The 16,289-nt window shown below is 33.6% G+C and overlaps 1 protein-coding gene across 4 annotated transcripts in view; it reads right to left on the reverse strand.

Annotated features, from left to right (window-relative positions):
* The window catches only part of Lar (tyrosine-protein phosphatase Lar), a 284,959-nt gene that overhangs the window by 42,060 nt on the left and 226,610 nt on the right, over window positions 1-16,289 (reverse strand). For all 4 annotated transcript variants that reach the window (XM_085188748.1, XM_085188747.1, XM_085188746.1 and 1 more), the window contains one exon: window positions 4,969-5,079. In XM_085188748.1, coding sequence (XP_085044874.1) covers window positions 4,969-5,079 — 111 coding nt within the window. The remainder of the gene's footprint in view (window positions 1-4,968; window positions 5,080-16,289) is intronic.

Consider the following 16,289-nt stretch of genomic DNA (forward strand, 5'->3'; position numbering starts at 1 on the left):
TCTCGTTCGTCGCTTATAGATCGTAGGTTCGATGATTAATGAAGTGAATGAGTGAACATGTCCACTTTGTCAGCGCCAATAGCTTTTATATAATAAAATTGGACTTGCCCAAAGACCGGCGTTGAGTTCCGCCATTCAACACGCAATGCCTCGAAAAATTTCAGCAGAAAGTAGGGAACGGAGTGTCTTAACAGTACGTCTGAATTTTGATTTATCCTATATCTTATAAAACAAAGTCGCTTTTTGTGTCTGTCTGAACTTTCTAACTCTTCTTCTTCTAAACCACCCAACGGATTTGGATGCGGTTTTCACCATTAGGTCGAGTATTTCTCAGGGAAGGTTTATATATAGTTTATTATTTGTACATTCTTATGTAAATTAACATAAATACGATAAATGTGTATAAAGTCCTACCCGCTGAGACACTTTGGCGCATGCGCTGCTTTAATGGTAAATACTACATGAAAAAAATGTACTGGAGTACTGTTCCTCTTAATAAGATCTACAAAAAAGTCCGCGATGGCATATTCGTATCTTTTAAGGATAACGTGTAGTGATCATATTTCTGTCTAAAAATAGTAATTTCAATATATTTTTTATTGTGAGGGATATTTTTCCCTAATGGTATTAATCCTTATTCTTTAAAATACTTTATTAAATTTCTACGTTAAACGAAGATAAAATTTGCTTTTTAAACTATTTCGAATTTGCGAATAGTTTTAGAGAAAAACGCATTTAATTATTGACACATCACGCCGTTCACACATCAACTGTATCGAGTCAAGTTTCACTTATCCCTTACTCTCAGCATATAAATAAGTATATTAGTTACGTTGGCCATTTAATGTAGATCAAAACTGTCTTTTCTGTTTTTCATTTTAATAAGTACTTTAGAAGTTGTTACAATATCAAAAAATCCTTGCTGCGAAACGCGCCTCGCGACGTTATGCTTATACAAGCGAGTCCGCCGCGCCCGCCTGCCTTACACGCATCGGTGGTTCAGTGGTAGAATGCTCGCCTGCCACGCGGGCAGCCCGGGTTTAATTCCCGGCCGATGCATTCTATTTAATTTTCGTCACAGGCAGCCACGTAGTGCTTGCTTTTCATCAGGGGCAGAATACCCTCTTCAGCATTAACCACAAGCTCGAAAAAAAAACCCGCCTGCCTCTACAGCAACGAAGACTTAGATGCGTTTGCACGTATTGGATAATTCGAGTTGAATGTATTATTTAATGTCATTTAACTATCTAAAAATAGTAATTTAAATATATTTTAATAAGTACTTGAAAAGATTAGTAGCACAGATTTAAAATTACGGTACCTACTAAAAAATCCTTGCTGTGTAAAACAATTGGAAAATCCTTATTGAAACTACGAAAATGCGGGTTGCATTAGGGTTTAATTAATTTTCACATTATATTAAGTGCTTTGCAAACATACATTATATGAATAATCCAGTAGTTAAAGCGGGCGAAGCCGCAAGAGGGTCGCTAGTTTTTTTATAAATTGGACTTGTATGTTATAAAAACTTTGAACGTTCATCATTTTATTTCCCCCACTAGTCAAAAATAGTCTTAAAAAGGTAGTTAGAAATATTCTGAAAATATTTTTGCTTGCGTCATTTCACCGTTTGTAGAGTATAATATTTTGTGTCTGTAGAAGTTTCAAGCAAACATTACTTTAAAAATAAAATGACGGTAGTTTCAAACAAACTTTTTGATAATTCCACAAAAAGCTTTCGGTGAAATTTAGAGATTTCAAATAAACTATACATATTACAACTTTACATAGCGAAATACTACAATAAAAGAAAATAATATGCATTTTCATTTTATTGTGCACACTGTGTAAAAATTTTACAACGTATTTTCTACATGTAAATAGATCAAACTGAAAATATCGGTTCAAAAACCGCCATTTTATATATTGCCGATAAAAATAATCTGGAAAAAAAAAAGAGTTTATAACGGAAACATATAACTTTGGATACTTATTGTTCTCGGCGGACGCTTTTAATTCGAACGTCCCAAACAATTACACGGAGCGGACTCGACAAGTGCACTCTGTAGAACGTATTCATAGTATTTGCGATATACTATACTATTAATTTTTTTTACGTTTTTAATTAAAACTCGAAACTGTCACACAATACCTGTTTTTGTATAAATGTGTGAGCCTTATTTATTTGAAGTTAATAGAGTTTTAGCATATTAAAATAATATGCTAGTGGTGGCGCAGGGGCACAAGCGTGACCGTGAACGCGACAAGCTGTGGGTTCGATTCCCACTAGAGGAAATGAAATATTTAATATTTTCTATTTTCGAGACAAAGCGCGCTGCGCTTCGAGTTTCGCCACTAAACACGCAATGCGCAGAATTCGACGAAAAATGGGGAACGGACAAAACACTCTTAACACTAAGCTCATAGAATCCTTCTGCCTACCTTCTGCGAGCGGGATAAAGCGTGAAGCTAAAATAATTTCTCTTCGTCTAATTTTAAATTATTCAATAAATATTATTAGTTTTCTAAAGTTTTAACATAATTGAAAATTATTATAAATGTGAGCAGTGAATGTTGTAATGTATCAACGTCGTTTATGCGCTGTACGTATTACACGCCTACGCAACATTAATGTAGTGTATTAGCGCTGCGGATAAAAGCTATTATAGTAATAATGATAAGTAAGTAACATCTCGTCGGCTTAGAGTGTAAACCTACTAAGTCCATTTACTGTTTAAATTTTTATATCATTCAAAATTATAAAAAAACAGTATAAAATTGACGTTTACAACAACAAAACACTTCCCAATGAGGTGAATGAATTTAATGTCCATTTCCTTCCTCTAGTAAGAAGACTTAGCGTAGCGCGGTGTAATACTAAGTTGCCTCTAATTACCTTTGTAAATACGGCGTCAACCAAAAAAAAATAATTTCACTGTACTTCAAGAAGAAAAACTCACAACATACAAAAAATGAACACACACACGCCCCAACACAGCACAGCACGCTAACAAATCGCCGGCACTTAGGCACAATCAGTCACAGCAATCTGAAGCGAGATAGTTAGCGGGCCGACGTTATCTCATGCGAATATACTACGAATATTATTCTCACCGCAGCCTACTTTCCCCGCGATAATAAAGCGTTGCAGTGCAAAATAACGACCTCCATATGTAATTTTGAACGCCGCCGTAACAACGGCTGTAGTAGTAAACATATGAGTGTTTGCGGCCAACTGGGTGCCCCCGTTCCGGGTTGCGTGTGGCGGGAGTCGAGTGGACTCGTGTCATGTGAGCTTTGGTGCTAATCTATGGGATTGTTTATTGGTGATAGGCTTCTATACATATAATAAAATTGTATTTTATCGTATCTATCTGTACTTGGAAATATGTGAGAAAATCGAATATTAGGGGCACTTATTAATGTAATGGAACTCAAAACAATGCTTTTAAAAATTTATGTCTGTCCGTTTGTGTTCGTGTCGTTGCGTTTATTCACGCTAATATCACAAATGGTTAAGCATATTTAAATACAGTTTTCACAATTGTATGATAGCAAACTTTCCTTACCACAATCATGTATAGTGTTTGTTTTATCTCAAACAGTTTATAAATAAGAAATAAAGTCAATTTAATAGTTTTATTGAAATAGCTGAAAGGCTATCAATATATGAATATTGACATTAAAATGATAATGTTATTAGATCACAAAAGTAATTGAGATGGCAAAAAATGTTTTGTACAAACGGGCGAAGCTGCGAGCGGGTCGTTAATGAAATTAATATCGATATTTGTGTTTTAATAAAATATCGCTGTGTTTAAAAGTTTGTACTGTTGTTTCCAGCAAAATATAATTCAATAATATACTGAATCGAGTTATTCATTAAAAGAAGACTAAATAAAATATCAAACTCAAAATTGCAACAATTACGTGATACATCGTTTGGTCATATGTTCAACAAATACCTCTGCACAATTTCGTAATATGCATACTCATATAAAATATGAACGTACGTAAATCAAATGTGTAAATATGACGACTGTAGCTATATAGACAACAGGTATGGAATTTAGGTTTTCTAACATTTTTGTATATTGCACATTAGGCAAGAAAAATTAAAAGTAAGAAAGATCTTGGGCAATTGAGGCCGTTCGTGGCGCACGCACCCACGCACGTAATGCCTCCAGAAATCGACGGAAACTGGGGAAACGGGAGCTGTCTTCATGGGAATGGAGTGTCCTAACACTAGGCTCCCTAAGCAGAGGGAACTCTGCCTATCCCGTTATTTTTGAGCGAAGCTGAAAAGAAAATCTTACAATAAAATCTACGCAGCCATCTACATCCTACAGCTAACAAAAAGTAAAAATAGAAGAACAAATATTAAAAAATCGTTACAGGGTTTACGTAACAGAAGATTCTTTCTCTTTCTTATTACATGAAATACTCGTCTTTCAGCTATTCCAGAACAGGCTCATTAAATATCTGAGAGTCTCGAAATTAAGTGCTGTTATTTTTTTGTTAATATAATTTTCTTGTATATATTATGTTTATCTTACGATTCAGGATACATTTTGCTCATATTTTGATGCTTGTTATTAAAAATCAATATTACATATTTATTACATTTTTAAAATGCTATTCCATACTAAAGACAGAAAAATAATTTACTTACCTATTGGTAACCTTCCAAGAGACCCGCTTCGTTCAAAATTTTAACACGTTTCTAAATAAAAAGTACAATATCTCATACGTTACAGTAAAATTAAAGAGAACTTCCATTTTGATGTATTATTTCGCATCTATCGATTCTACGATTTCCACTTTCAATAATCAACACATATCAAATATAACAACTCTCATATACTTGCTGCACAATAATCTAAAACACTCGCACTCTAATACCAAAAAAAATATAAAACAAAACTTAAAACTACGAACACACGCTGTACTCAAATGAAAATATTTTACCTTTAACGTAGAGGGAAGTGGGCTTAGAGAACTCGGTGCCGATGGCGTTCTCGGCGACACACTCAAACTTCCCTTGATCTTCCTCCTCGCTTTTCACAATCTGCAGCGTGCCTGCAAATAAAGACATTATTGTAGCACCACTAGAGATAACTGAACATTTTTGTTTCACGGCTAAGGAGAAACTTTCGTTCTGAGTAGGTATGCTCGTTGAGTATTCAGGTCACGATGACGAACTAACAAGCTGAGGGCACTACTAATCTATTAAGGGTATCCGACCCAATCAATACATGTTGCTGTTGAGTTAGTTTAGTAACAACTCTTAATTAATGCACTTTCCAAATTGATTGTTGTGAGTTCGATTCTGACTCGAGCAGACTCAATAATTCGGCATTAAGTGGGGAACGAAAGTGTCTTAAAGAGGAACGGATTGTCTTGTCACTAGGTTACCAGGTTCCCTATACTGCTATGTTCAAAAATATCATTTTAAAAGTATATTATGTCCTACCTGCGTTTAATAAAAATTTAAAACAATGTCATGCGTTTTTAGGTTAAATTTCCCAATATATTTTCTATAAATTTGCATATTCGTTTAAATATAAGGTATAAAAACAAAAAGCAAATTGTTGTTTCTGTTAAATTTATAGGTCGCGCTACGGGTATTTAACTATCCAGTGATAAATTATTTGAGTTTTCGTCAATCATACAAAACCAGTAAGTACATGGAACACTACGTTTCAAATTAATTAATATGTTTTTATGAAACATCTTTTAATACAATATTTAAGAGACTCCCTAAAGCAAAACAAGTATCAAGATTTGTAAAATATCGTACAACCAAAAATTACCACAAACTAAAAACAATTGCACTTAAATTCGAGTTAAGTTTTCCATACGGCATTAAAGTTAGAAACTTATGTGCTGGTAAACGACCACCGTAAGGAAACGATATTTGAATAACATCGCAACTATGCCATATAAATAGTATAATATTCTTTTATTTGTTTTAAAGGCCATCGTGGCGCAGAGGCACAAGGGTGTAACTTGCAGTACGCGACGGTTGAGGGTTCGATTCCCACTCGAGGGAATGAGTTTTTATTTATTAAATTTTAATGTTTTCGATCTGGTGCCGAGGCAAAGCCGTTGAGTTCCACCACGTGAAGCCGATTCTTTTTACTCTTTTTTTGGCGTCAAGCGGTATCCCGCAGACAACAAGGTAGGCAGAGGGAACCCAGTATCCGTTCCTCATTCTAGAGGCTGCTTTGCTTCAACACCAGAGCGAAGAAATATTAAATATCTCACCTCCTCGAGTGGGAATTGAACTCACAACCTGTCGCGTCAAAATTCAAAATATGTGGCCAATGCACCACGACTGGCCTCGATGTTATATTATGGTATACCATACTACAAAATTCTTATGTACATTATACATTACTGCGAATTCAATGAAGATCGCGTGACCGTTTAAATCGACTTAACTATATAAAGCTAACAATTATTTAAAGATTTTATGATTTCAGGACGGAAGTCGGCTTAGAATCATTTTATGTTTTTGTTCAAATATTGAAGGCGTTGAATAAAATGCATTTCTTAGTATTAATCAACATTAGCAGTCGTTAGACATTTCCAGTGGAACAAAAGTAAATAGAATTTTGTACCGGAGCTTTCTTTGTTTGAGTATTACCTTCTTTAGATAGAATAATTGTATTGTCTTAAATTACAAAAGCAGTAAAATCGGTATTCTTAATCATTTTTAGTACAACCTTTCAATTCTTAGTTTTTTTCAAAAGAAAGTAAATTATGTATATTTATATAATAAATCTCTACCTTTTTAGTTACAGTATCGATATGCATATAAAAATAGGGATTCCCAATTCAATAAATAAATAATGCATCAAAATTTTCCTTATGAACGTCTAATATAATAAATAAGTTCAAAAAAGTAATAAAGCAATTGACTTCATCGAGACGCAGTTTCAATTATTGTTGTGGTAACAAATACCACTCAAAGGAAAGTTACAAGGTATTTTTCCGAGGACAGAGTAAGTATGGCTTAGTCGAATTTGCTATTTTAGAATTTATATGAAAACAAGGCATTACTTTAATAATTAACTAGAAAATTAAATGCCACCAAAATATTTTCATGTAAAATGCTGTCAATACTGTCATGCGGTTTTTAGATCGCGTGTAGAGCCAAGTTCATTACTCCTGTTCGGTCTTGGTACATACATCTTTTACATAGCTTACTTAATAAATAATATATAACATATTATATACATATGTACATAGCCCAAGTTAAATAACATTTGAGTCAGTTCCCAATTGAATAAGCGTGAAGCACGTATAGTTTTCACCCATTCGATTTAGTATGCGCTTATCGATGGGCCGGACGTGCGCAAAACTTACCCAAATTGCAAACTGTCAAAGAGGAAAAAGTAGTGAGTTGTAAACAACGTGCTCTCGGTACGTACAAAGGGAATGTAATTACGGTGATCGGACGTTAAGAGTTTTGGAATTCGGAATTCTCACTTTTTTAACAATTTTGACAGTATTTGAAACGTTTGTATCGTGATACATGTAATGGTTGAAATATTCTTTGCTATAGTATTATAATTTTTTTGGTTATCTATGACAAAACAATTTAAGATTAATATTAATATAGAAGTCACTGAATTGGCTTTATTATTATGTATTTATATTCTTCCACAATTCTTAGAAAAAGGTATAGAGAATATTAGATGTCGGTTCTTCACTGATTGCCTTCCAAACATTGCGTAAGCTGGTAAATTACACGAAAATTACTTTTACTAAACAAAAATATGTCTTCAGAAAGCGAAACTGATTTAGAATTTACCTTTATTTTATAAACTGTGGTTAAGAATTTGTTTATTATTAATCTATCTTTTTATTATAATATCTATTAATTAAATAGATATTTATAAATAAAGTAATGTGTTTCTTAATTAAATGTATGTTTACAAAGCGAAAATGTCACAGCAAATGCAAGTTATTTCTTGGATTGTTCTCAAGAACTTCCGTCTAATTTTTAATTGCAGCTTCAGTCGTCGTATATCTTTCTTTATTACTTATATTGAGTTACCACTTATGACAACTCACTGTTTCGTTTGTTTGCTTAACACTGTATTCTGCATATAGCAAGATAAGCAGAGGGAACCTGGGAGCCTAGTGTTATGATACCTCTGTTCCCTACCTTCCGTAGAATTCTGTAGATAGTGTACAGGAAGCGAAGAAAAAAAAATACTAAATATATAATTTGCTCAAGAACTGAACTCACAACCTATCGTATTTAAAGGCACACGCTTGTACCTCTACGCCACGACTAACCCCTATGCATTAAAACATAATAAAAACAAACATTTACCACGATCCCTCACGTCAGCCCTATCAAAGACAACATTCTTAAGACGCAGATCAAGCAACATAAATCAGTCCACGCTATAATCATTTACGTCATTAATTAGGAGTCACCAGCCCCACGAGTGTCCCCGTGAGATCAGCTCGACCACTTAATCAACCGCGTTGGCGTAAAGTAAACCTCCGCCTCCTGCACCTCCGGCTCTCGCCTCCTGTGCCGACCTAAGAGCTAGATTAAACGGACCTCCGCGGTAAAGCATCTCCAACAATACAATCTTGACCTCTGGATATCTACTGTACTGTCGGATCTTACTTTGTATCCGTATGCACGTCGAGGACTGGGAGAGGCCAGACTCGATTGGTCGTATATAAACCCGGCTATTCCGTTGGACGTTTATGAATAGCTCTTATTTTTCTTTTAATTATACACCCCGCTGTCTGTTGACGCATTTTGTCAATGTAGGGAATGTATATTTAGGGGATTAGGCCGCGTTTGGTCATTATTCACTGTGAATGTAGTTTGGAAAATAACTAACATTGTTATGAACTGTCAACACAAAATAATATCTTTCATGTTTGAAACAACAACATGTTAGGTAAGTTTGTGAAATTACAGTATATTAATTCACGTACAAAAATGTGACAGAAGTATTTGAGGACCTATATAATAAATTTCACATTTACATACTCAAAGAAGTGTAATAATGATATTGCTTGTTCTTATATTTATTAATTTTAACTCAATAAACTATGTAGACGTTAGTTATTGACGATGCATAATCTTGCATAATCTTGCATTTTTAGGATATCTCTTATTCCGAGCCATCCCGAAAAACAAAACTAGTTGTAATCATGCTAAAAATTAAATAAAAATAATGGACGAATTCTAGTATTAATATCATAAATGTGAATGTTTATGAAGATAGACGATTGTTCCACTTTCACGCAAAAAGTATAAAACAGATTTAGATTAAACTTTACAGTAATATAGTTTATACACCAGAATAACACCATAGGCATAGCATACTCTTAATGTAAATACTTTGTATAATTAGGCTATAATATAAGCGGGCGAAGCCGTTAGGGATCGCTAGAACTTTAAATATATTTTTATGTTGATTTATTCCTAAACAACCAACATTTTTTTTAATTCTATAGAATACTATGCTGAAACTAGTAGATTTTATTATTTATGTAGTAGGTATACAGTACGATAAAATGAAACTGCTCGGGAAGCGGTTAGCGGTAGATTTGGAATATTAGGTTGCTACGTTATTGTGTAACGTCGACAATTTAATTAAGTACAAGTTTAGTTATTTCGTTCAAATTCAATGTTTATCTTAGGTGGTCGATAGCGAAAATTATTTTGTAATTTAATCATCAAAGCGTGTAAAGTATTCACAAATTTATTTCCATGATTATAGAACAAAAAGACAATTATTTTTAAAAAATGGTTGGAAAGTAGACTTAAGTGACCTTTAAATTGAGGGCTACGTAGATTATATTGGTGGATGAACACTGTACTTTGTCAACCAGAGCGAGGAAATGAAAATATTTTTGTACCACGATTGGGAAATGAACTAACAACCAAGGCGTCAACAGTCAAATGCTGTTCCTATACGGCACCATAGTCTCATCGTGTTCAAATAGTCATTATTAGTATAAAAGAAGACTTTGTAAATCGTCGCATGCACCTAATATCCATAAAAGTTACTAAATATCTTGTTCTAAGCAGTTTTAAACTAAAACTTACAAAGAAATGGTTCTAAAGTTTAAGCTTTTACGATAAAGTCTATTGTAATAATATTCGTACAGTGGCAAGAATATTAAAAATAACATAAAATATAGTTTTATTTATTTTATAAAACGACAAAATGATGTATAAACATTATTCAGATTGGCAAAGTTACTATATAAATAAAAAGTTTTTCCTTTTATGAAATGAATTAATTAATACAGTGGAGCTGTGTTTATTTTCACTTGTTATATTTTTATGAATCCGGTGATATATTTTATGCTCTATCAATTACAAAGATATTTTTAATTTCCGTTTAATTTTTATATACATAATTATATGTATGTATAATGTATATAATTATTGACAATTTTAAGATTACATAGTACATATTATTTGGTCTATTAAATACTGAAATTACTACTTATTTTTATTTTTTTAGGTTCATATTGTATCCCGTACATGATAGGGTAGGCAAACGAGACCTGGGAACCTAGTGTTAAGAGATTTCATTCCCATTTAGTCACTTCCCTTCCACATTTGCCGCTGAATTCTCAAGGCATTGCGTTTTGAGTGGCGGAACTCAACGCCCTACTTTACCTCGTTACCAGAGCGAAGAAATTAAAATATTTTAATTCCTCGAGTGGGAATCGCATCCATAACTATCGTACTTACAGTCGCACACTTGTGCCCTGTGCCACAACGGCCTCTACTACTAAAATTTACTTTATTAATAAAAAAAAATTAAGACCTCCGCAATTCCTAGTTACTTTCACTTGACCATATGGGCAGAGTTGGTAGGAAAATCTAGTATATCATACAGTCCAACATAACCTCTTCAAAAGCATACCTCATATATTCTGCTTTATACAAGCTATATATAGCACTGAAATATCTTGTTACGAATTGTGTCTCTCCTCGTATAAAGCTCGCATTTTCTCAAATGTAGTTTTGTACACTATTTCATCTTAAGTTAATATCGCAAAGGTGTTGTAAAAATATGGTAGTCTCTAGGCGGGACCGAATAAATTTCGGCATTTGTCCACCGCGCTCCAGCTATACAAGCGGGAGAAATTGGATTTATTTTTATAGGTTTTGAGTGTTGTATATATTTATTATTTTATATTATATTTATTAAGCTACCAAAGCTTTAATTATAAATATATTTTTATTTTTCGAATAAATTTTGCTATATTTTTATTTTTCGAATAATTTTTGCGTCAAACTCTCATGTTTCTTGAAGAGTTTTCTTTGTACATTTAAATAAATATTTAACATTAATAGATTTTTTCACGCGAAGAACAGAAATAAAATAAAAAAAGGCTTAATATCTTGCAAAAGAACAGTTACAAGCGAAGAATAAGCGAAAATAATTTCAAGCGAAACAACGCTAACACCCGCTATAAATACGTGGAAGTTCATCCCGAAGACGTCTCAAGGCGCAAACGGAAAAATTTATGGGTATCAATTCTCAGCGAGGGATGATGAATTGAAAAGTAATGCGCGAATAATATGACTACCCTTGAATATTATATGTTCTATCAGACGCGAAGTGGAGGGGAAAAAGATTTTTGTTTAGGAATGAAGGCTTTTACTTTGTTCGAGCACAATATATTATTACGTACATATTTGGAGAAACGATTATCCGAGACACGACAATCGGGGTATGGAAATATTGCTCTGGAATTTTTGTTAAAATTTGTATTAAATTACTATAGCTTGGAATAGATTGTACTATTGAGAAATATTACAAGTCTTATAAAAAGAAACGGTTAAATAACAATTTCACTGTCAAACTTATAAAGGTGTCTCAGAGAAACAGCAAGCCTGTTTCTGAAATTTTGAATTTAAAGCAGACAAAAATATTGAAGTAAAAAGAAGGAAGGCCAATGGATACAATTGGCTCGGTTTGTTTGTGGGTCAAGAGTGCTCTGCTTGCGAGCTGCCATGTCAAAAATAAAAACTTCGATTGCCTGCCTTTAGTGGACGCACAAAAATATTCTCTATTTTCCTGACTTCCAACACTGCTCTCAATTCAATGTAAAGAACCAGACAGTTTTTTCGCTTTTATAGGTGTTTCATATATAGAAAAATAATTGTTTCATATGTGGATATTATGTAACGTCTATGTTTAGGTTTTCTATGTATATATATATTTTGAGCTTTTCGCTGCATCCTGCACATAATAGGGTAGGCAGAGGAAATTTGGACACCTAGTGTTAAGACACTCCGTTCCCTATTCAGACACTTCCATTCCCCACTATCCGCCGGATTCGGGAGATATTGCATGTTGAGTAGCGGAACTCAACACCACGCTTTCCCTGTTTACTAGAGCGAAGAAATGAAAAAAATAAATATTGCACTCAAAATGGAAATCTTTCCCATAACGGTCACGTTTTCGTCCTTGCACTATGATGGCCTCTATAGCACTTAGCACGTAGGTTAAATTTGACCTATCATCCTACCATTCTTTTGTAAATAGCTCCTTTTAACTTCATTTGAATATAAAATTAAAAAAAAAAAAATGGAAAACATAAACAACAATTCCAAAAAAAACTGAAAAATCACTGACCGCTAATATTATAACATAAAGCAAAGGTAAAACGAAATCACCTTGGCACGGCAAATGTGACAAATGATCAAATCGTGAAAGGCATTTACGATAAATAAAATACAGGCGAATGCGTCGTGCTTTTATTTTAGTTTCCACATCCTGTGGCTTACTGTAATCCCTGCGTCCCTCCACGTAACGTCCTTGTTTTATTTGATTACTGGCGAACCCTCTACCCTCTGGGGTAGCGCTTGCGATTTGGACCGGCCCTGACATGTTTGTGATTATGGCTCTCATTTTTTCGCGTGAAACTGTCATCTTTCTTAGTTAGAATTCGTTGTAGACATGTGAGTGAAGCAAAAACATGGATAAAATTCTTTCTTTTATAATTTAAGGTTTATATAAGTTTAAGATACATTTCATAGCAGAAAAGAATTTAGACTAACCATTAGATAGATAATATCTAGCTTAGTAGTAGCCTTAAGTAATAAAAACAAAACTCTTTACACGATAGTAAATAAAATATATTTAATTCGAGAATACGTGTATTGTGTAACCGACTAGCTTTGAGTCTCCAGATTACAAATCTTACAAACTCAGTAAAGTTAACAAAACGTACAAAATAAACGTTAACAATTATAGTTATTACATGTTTCACACAATAATCAAATGAAATAGCACCATCACAACTCAAAACCACAAGAAACCCTCAGATTTAGTGTGCATAGTGCTTATAACTAGTAAACTTTACAAAGACTTAGAAAAACCTTCTCGCTGGAAGTGACAGGGGCGTATCTGAGGACATACGATCTCAATCAGAACCGGTCACGCCCCCCCCACAGTTATTGTTGTACGAGTTAAGACCCGCTTTTTGCTAGAACAACAGACGACCACACCGTCTCATTCAAACTTGGAGGGACCCGGCATTTGTATGCAAATGAATTGTAATCTCCCTCCGTAGGCCGCAATCACGACTCCACATCTACCTACATTCGGGACGAATAAAACATGTTAGCGTGGCTGGATATGATCAACATACATACTTCATGTCTTTATTTTTAGCAATCACTTTTATATAAGAAAATTCAAATTGCTTATATTTTTTTGGGCAGACATCGGAAAGTAACCAAAAGATCTTTGTCTGTGAATTATACGAGTATAGTATAGTGTATAATTTAGATAAGTTGGACGAATTTGGGATTACCTTGGAGCAGTTGAGTTCCTGAGAATTCGGCGCAAGGTTAGGAACGGAGTGCTTTTGCATTAATTTTAATTTCGAGTTACCCTGCTACATACGGAATATATAAAAAAATCAAATAAAGAAATAACATGTATCATTTATACACATGTTAAACAACTGACTCTTCCATTTACCATACATCACGACCACCCGTATTACGGCCGTCCAAGTTCACTTGTTAATTTAGCCACGCGAAAGATCATAAAACCTCTGTCTTTGTTCCGTATATAATTTACACGCGTCGCGCTATAACTGACTGTAAAACAACAATTCCCTATAAAAGTGTTATAGCAGTTATTGCGGGCGAGGGTCCCACCCTGGTTGAGCGCTTAATTCTAGGTCGTTATGAGTTTAATTTAATAATACGGATGAAGTATTGTTATGATTTGTTAAAGAATTGCCATTAAAAGGTACATAGCTATTTTTAAGATTTTTAGGGTTTTGTACCTCAAAAGGTAAAATAATAAAAACGAAACCCTTATAGGATCGCATTGTTGTCCATCTGTAAAGACCTTTCTTTTAATTTTGCAAGACAGAACTTGGAAAGAAGTAAAAATAATCAAATAAAGGAAAAATTCCGAAAAATATAAAAATATATGTATTTCATAGAAAAAATAATTACAAAGTTATATTTCTAGTTTATTTCAAAGAAAATGAGTGCATATATAATAACTGTCCACAAACTTCAGTTTGTCAACTTTTATAAGTTGTGCATTTCGTTGACCGACAATTGGTACCGAAGCCACGGACGGCGAATCCGACTCCCACTTGACCGGTTTTATTAAAGTGTTATACCAGTCTTAGGAAAAAATAATACTATTTTATAAAACGTACGTATAAAAAAATAAACAAAAATTCAATTCAATTTTTTATATGGCTCTTTGACCAAGCTTTCGGACCACTAAGTCATACCTTCTTATAAAGCTACGTCCAATGAGTTTTCTTGACTTGATAAAAAGGGAATCTCTGCTAGGTTGAATGTTTAGTTAGCTTATTTTTGAATTCTCCTTTTATTTATGGAATAAAACAGTTTAAAATATTTGTAAATTTAAAAAATTTATCTTTGCAAAAAGATATTACTTCGTGTTTGTCAAAAGCCGACGATTTAGAGAGCAACATTTATTATTAACCAAACGTCTCTATATTCTCAAAGGCTTTACCGAACAGCTGAGCATACCGAAATATTACGTATTTTGTCATGGTTTACTTGTATAATGCCAAAGTAATTCTAATGAAATCAAAGAGAGCACCTGATCACGACGGCCTCGGGAAAGACACGAACGATTTGTCAATCTTTCTAATTTATTGATAAGACTCGTAATTCCTCCAATTTGAGGCAACATTAAATCCAAATCTATCTTTGAACGTCTCAGAATTTTCGGACTAATAGGCCGTAACGTGAATTCTTCAATCTAATACAATACATTAATAAAGTGCTATGAAATATTGGAGACCGAAGAAATAATCCACTCGAATAAATTAAAATTAATGAGATTAAAAGAGCCCAAGGCAACTCTGTGGGCCTGCTCTAACTGAATTTAAATTACTTTTACCTCTTGCGAAGTGCATAATAGTATTAAAATTGAATTTATTACTGTTCCCACGAATATGGGGATTTTCGAAGCCTTCAGCTAGGTGTGGCGGAAATTACTTTAAAAATGTGTAACTCGAGTAAATATTCCTCAATATAAGTAAACGTTTACACACTTACATAAAATGTTTATATGACACAATAATTTGCAGGGAAAAGTACATAATTGAAGCCATTGAAATTTTACTTTATTCTGCTTAAAAGTAATTTGCTACAGAAATATATTAGTTTTACATATACATACAAGAATATAAATGTAACAATTAAAAACATCAAGTCTATACAACAACTAACACTCACAACATGATTCGCTCCACACAAGTAAAACAGCAAGATCACATTTCGTGCTCATTTCCCGCAAAATGGATATAATTAATATTTCGTCGTCTCCGTCTTATCAGATCGCGAGTAGGAAAAGCAGACGAACTTTCATTAAGAGTCGCAAAATTAAATTCGTCCCGACGGCATTTTTTATACCTCATCACACTAATTAAACGTAATTAATTGATGGCGTTGATCAAACAAGTTGAAATTTAATAAAGAAAATTTTCTCCGAGAACTCTCCAGTATTTCGGTCAACGAGAATGCAAGCTGTCACTTAACGTTATATTAGAAATGAGTTCCACTTGATTGAGTGGAAAAAGCTCATTATCTATAGCGCGGTGTGCCGCGATGCAGTGTTAGATCAAATGTTATTTTAGTGCTAGTTCATTAGGTGGCATCATGAAACACAATGCGCCTATGAGTATTCACCGACGCTATATGTATGTATGGCTATAGTTTCGTACCTCAAATGTATTAAGATTTTTGTTATTTACATAAAATTTTAATT

This window comes from Heliconius melpomene, chromosome 7 (genome assembly GCF_056956725.1).
Source record: "Heliconius melpomene rosina isolate 202511_hmr_F chromosome 7, ASM5695672v1, whole genome shotgun sequence".
NCBI lineage: Eukaryota > Metazoa > Arthropoda > Insecta > Lepidoptera > Nymphalidae > Heliconius > Heliconius melpomene.